Source organism: Mandrillus leucophaeus, unplaced genomic scaffold (genome assembly GCF_000951045.1).
Source record: "Mandrillus leucophaeus isolate KB7577 unplaced genomic scaffold, Mleu.le_1.0 Scaffold2, whole genome shotgun sequence".
Taxonomy (NCBI): Eukaryota; Metazoa; Chordata; class Mammalia; order Primates; family Cercopithecidae; genus Mandrillus; species Mandrillus leucophaeus.
The window spans coordinates 4135522-4140886 of NW_012102031.1; the positions used below are offsets into that span (position 1 = coordinate 4135522).

The 5365-nt window shown below is 42.9% G+C and overlaps 1 protein-coding gene across 1 annotated transcript in view; it reads left to right on the forward strand.

Moving 5' to 3' along the window:
- Positions 1-1130: 1130 nt before the first annotated feature.
- Positions 1131-5365, forward strand: part of NPTXR (neuronal pentraxin receptor) — a 95941-nt gene continuing 91706 nt past the window's right edge. The window contains exon 1 of the mRNA XM_011979124.1: positions 1131-1167. Coding sequence (XP_011834514.1) covers positions 1131-1167 — 37 coding nt within the window. The remainder of the gene's footprint in view (positions 1168-5365) is intronic.

Consider the following 5365-nt stretch of genomic DNA (forward strand, 5'->3'; position numbering starts at 1 on the left):
GATTACAGCCGTGAGCCACCACGCCCAGCCCATTGTTGTCTTATTTTAAGAAATTGCCACCACCACCCCAGCCTTCAGCAACCACACCACCCTGATTGGTCAGCAGCCATCAACATCAAAGCAAGACCCTCCACCAGCAATAAGATTACAACTCACTGAAGGTTCAGATGATCATTAGCCTTTTTAGCAATAAAATATTTTTAAGGTATGTACTTTTTTAGACATAATGCTATTGCACACTTAATAGGCTACAGTATAAACATAACTTTTATATGTATCAGAAACAAAAAAAAATTGCGCGCCTTGCTTTACTGCAATATTCATTTTATTGTGGTGGTCTGGAACCAAACCTACTGTATCTCTGAAGTATTCCTGTACTTAGTCTCTTACACCCAACATCTTATCAGTTCAAACAACACTTATTGAATGCCTGCCTTGTACACTGGCAAGGGATAAGGGAGTCCAATATGGACCCTGCACTCCAGGAATTCAGTCCTGGGTCTCCATCCCCTTCTATAAACTTACCAGCAGAGGGATATGGTGTAGTGTTGTCATGTGCTTCCCAGCTACTCAGAGGTCTTGATAATTGTAAAACTTTGTCAAAGATGACCAGAAGAAAAAGTCTCATTTTCTTCTCCCTGGAAAGGTCTCAGCAGCAGTATTCTCCAAAGGATTCCAGCCATTTTCCCCTCTCCTCTCACGTCCTTGCTAATTTGATTCCCAATTCTTGGGAAGGGCTGAACTGAAGTCACCCCTGACTCTATGGAAAGTGGAAGGAGAGTGCAATAGAGACCAACAGCTGGGCTAGGTGCGGTGATTCACACCTGTAATCCCAGCACTTTGGCGGGTGGATCACCTGAGGTCAGGAGTTTGAGACCAGCCTGACCAACATGGTGAAACCTCATCTTTCCTAAAAATACAAAAATTAGCTGGGTGTGGTGGTGGGCACCTGTAATCCCAGCTACTCGGGAAGCTGAGGCAGAGAATCGTTTGAACCCGGAGGCGGAGGTTGCAGTGAGTCAGGATCGTGCTACTGCACTCCAGCCTGAGCAACAAAGCAAGACTCCGTCTCAAAAAACATAAATAAATAAAAAGAGAGAGAGAGAGACCAGCAGCTGTAGTTCAGGACCATGAACAGCGCCAATGGGTGCCGCCTGTGCCAAACAGGTGAGTCCTATCAGCACAAGGTCTTCTCACCCTGTACAAGAGCCAGTCTGAAGGCACAACCCCTCTGCCTCTCACAGGTTTGGCTTTTGCTGCTGGAGTAACTGAATTTTGACCAGAAGTCATGTTGTGAACTGTTACAACCCTCCTCTCCAGGCTGGAAGATGGGGCTGGGAACCAAAAATACCCAGGAACGCTTTCCATTTGGACCCATCAGTGGAGCTCCCACTGCTGGCTTCTGGGGAGAGTAGATGTAAAGAGACCAGGATCTATAGATTTGCCTAAGAGCAATTCCTAAGCCAAGTTACACGGTGCTTTTCTGCTTTAAGCCTCAAAAGCCAGTCAATGAGATTGAGGCACAAGAGTTCACAGAGAATGGGTGCCCTAGCAAGGGATGCCCAGAGCCAAGCTCATCCTTCTCTGCTGGCTAACCTGTGGTGCCTGGAAGTGCTGAGCCTCTCTCCTTGAGACTCTGTCTTTATAGCAATTCATGTGGCACTTATGAGTTCTTCTTATGAGAACTCCTCTACTGACTCTTCTTCTCCCTCCTAACCCCTCACTCAAGGACATGAACAACACAAAGTCTGGGCCCCTCTGTGTGCTTTCTCTCTACAGTCCTCTTTTCTTTCTGTTTCAAGACTCAGGCCTCACCTCCCTGTCTTTGCCTCCAAAATCTGCTTTACCATACCAGATTTCTGGTACGATAAATGATCTCTCAAGAGAAAATCGTCCAGGGTGAAAGAAGAACTTGAAAGGATTTGACTTCTATTGTACAGGATGCAGTTTATGCTTTGGATCACAAATCAGTCAGAATGTGATGCTTTTTCTCTCATCACCAGAATATAGGATTCCAGATAGACATGGGAGCAGCTCCTCTCACTGAACACCTAATAACCTGCTTGCAGAATTTTTCTTCCCATCTCCACAGCTCTGAGCTCTGCAGGTTTGGAGGTCACGGTCATAGCTCCCAAGAGACAAATGCTTCCACCAGAGGACACAACTGCAGCTCCATTGAATTGGATGTTGAGACTGCTGTTGGCCATTGGGAGTCTTCATGCCACTGAACCAAGAGAAGAAAGGGATTACTCTACTGCCTGGGGTGACTGATCCCTATTACAAGGAGAAACTGGGATGCTGCCACATGGTGGAGGTAAGGAGGACCACATCTGAACCCCCAAGGATGCTCTAGGATGCCCCCCTTAGGACTTGCATGTCCAACCATAAAAATAAGTGAAAAAGGCGTGACAGTCAAAAAAGGCAGGACCACTAAGGACCCAGACACCTCAGGATGAAGATTTAGGTCACTCCATCATGCAAAGAGCCCTAGCCAGTTGAGAGCAAAAGATGTGTACAAGGAAGAGTGGAAGACAGAATTGAAATGTCAACTACAGCCACATGACCTATTACAGAAACAAGGACTGTAGCAGTTGTGAACCTTTTCTTCCTTGTTTGCTGTGTTTGTGTGTGTGTATGTGTTTGTATATGTTAACCACTTTTTTTCCTTCTTTCTCCCCCTTCCTATTATCTATTTTTTGATAAGTTTTGTTGGAAGTTAACTTTCCAATTCAGCATCTAGATAATGGAATATTTAGCCAGCACTGTGACTGGATTTGAGGGATTATTAACATTGTCCAGGGACGAATACAATGCTGTTGGAATCTTTGCATCTTCCCATTTTGGGGAGAGACTGAGAATGTCTTCATTTGCATGAAGGATAGTTGCATCCTGTTAAGTGTAAACATAGAGTTGTCTTTTTTTTTTTTCTTTGTCTGGAGACGGAGTCTCTGTCTATTGCCCAGGCTGAAGTGCAGTGGCACAATCTTGGCTCACTGCAACCTCTGCCTCCTGGGTTCAAGCGATTCTCCTGACTCAGTCACCCCAGTAGCTAGGATTACAGGTGTGTGCCACCACACCCAGATAATTTTTGTATTTTTGGTAGAGACAGGGTTTTGCCATGTTGGCCAGGCTGGTCTCAAACTCTTGGCCTCAAGTGATCTGCCTATGTCAACCTCCTAAAGTACTGGGATTACAGGCATGAGCCACCACACCCAGCCTGTCCTCTTGTTTGAAAGTCAGATTTGTGTATACAAATGCTGAGAAGCCAGAAAGATGGATTGTGCCACTTACTAAGGTATTCTCTTTCTCTCTCTCTCTCTCTTTTTTTTTTTTTGAGACCAGATCTCACTCTTTGTCACCTAGGCTATAGTACAGCAGTGCATTCATGGCTCACTGTAGCCTTGATCCCCATGCTTGAGCAATCCTCCCACCTCAGCCTCCCAAGTAGCTGGGACCACAGGCACACGCCACTATGCCTGGCTAATTTTTGTGGTTTTAGTAGAGATGGTATTTTGCCATGTTGACCAGGCTGGTCTCCAACTCCTGCACTCAAGCGATCCACCCACCTTGGTCTCTCAAAGTGCTGAGATTGCAGGTGTGAGCCACTGAACTTGGCCTACCCTTTATTATTTCTGTCTTAGTCTGTTCAGGCTGTTATAATAAAATACTGTAGACTGGATAGCTTATAAACACAGAAATTTATTTCTCACTGTTCCAGAGGCTGGGAAGTCCAAGATCAAGACTCTAACAGATTCAGTGTCTGATGAGAGCTCACTTTCGGGTTCGTAGAGGGTGCCTCCTGGCTATGCCCTCTCATGGCAGACACAGATCATCTCTTTTGTGCCTCTTCTTATAAGAGGCACTAATCCCATTCATGAGGGCCCCACCCTGATGACCTACTCACCTCCAACTGCCCCATCTCCTGATACCATCGCATTGGAGGTTACGATTTCAACACATGGTTCTAGGGGGAGACACAAACATTCAGACAATAGTAATTAGCTTCCTTCTCTTTCTTTTTATTTTGCTGCAGTTTTTTCCCTAACTTCTTGAGATAGATGGTTTGCTCATTAATTTTTAGTCTCCCTTGTTTTCCATTGTATGAAATTAAGGCTATCAATTTTTCTCTAAGTACTATTTTAATTGCATGCCACAAGTTTTAATATGTGATATTGTCATTATCTTTCAGTTTAACATTTTTCTAATTTCCATTAGAATTTTGTCTTTGACTAATGGATTGTATAAAAAGTGAACATCTTCATTTCCAAATGTATTAATAATGTATTTTTTGTTGTTGATCTATAATTTACACAATATAATCACAGAAGGTGAACTGCATAATTTCAATCTTTAGTCTTTGTTGAGACTTGATTATGGTATAATATATGGTCATTTTTCACAAATGTTCCACAGAAGTTTGAAATGAATGTGTATTATCTAATTCTTATGCAAAACATTCTATAAATGAGCATTCAATCAAGCTGGTTAGCAGTATTATTCAAATCTTTTACACGCTTACAGGGTTTTTTTTCTGCATGATCTACCAATGATAGAAATATGTTAGAATCTTCCATAATGGTGGTGGATTTGTCAAGTTCTTCTTGGGTTTCTTTTCTTTCTTCTGTTGATTCTTGCTGTATTCATTTTAAGGCTATAAGATATGTACAAATTTTAAATCAGTTTATCATCTTGGTGAATTAAAATACTTTATCTTTATGTACATACCCTCTCTATCCTTAGTAATGACTTTTTCTTAAAGAATATTTTTATCTGGACTGGGCACGGTGGCTCATGCCAGTAATCCCAGCACTTTGGGAGGCCAAGGCGGGCGGATCACAAGGTCAGGAGAAAAGGTCAGGAGAAAAGGTCAGAAAAAGCTGAATGCAGTGAGATACAACAAAAGCTGAACTTTTGAGATATGAATCTGAGAAGTTTTCAAAAGAAACAGGTTATAGAATTAAAAAGCAAATTTTCTTGTAATTTCATTAAGAGCAAATCAATACCTTAAGAAAACCCCATTTAAACATAGGGGACTGTTCTTTAGAAAGACTATTATGAATAATTCCCTTTTAATCATAGCTAACTTAATCAAAATTCCTTTTATAGGCCTGGCATGGTGGCTCATGCCTGTAATCCCAGCATTTTGAGAGGCCGAGACAGGCAGATCACCTGAGGTCAAGAGTTTGAGACCAGCCTGGCCAACATGGTGAAACCCCGACTCTACTGAAAATACAAAAATTAGCTGGGTGTGGTGACACATGCCCTTAATCCCAACTACTTAGGAGGCTGAGGCAGGAGAATCATTTGAACCTGGGAGGCAGAGGTAGCAGTGAGCCAAGATCACTCCACTGCACACCAGCCTGGG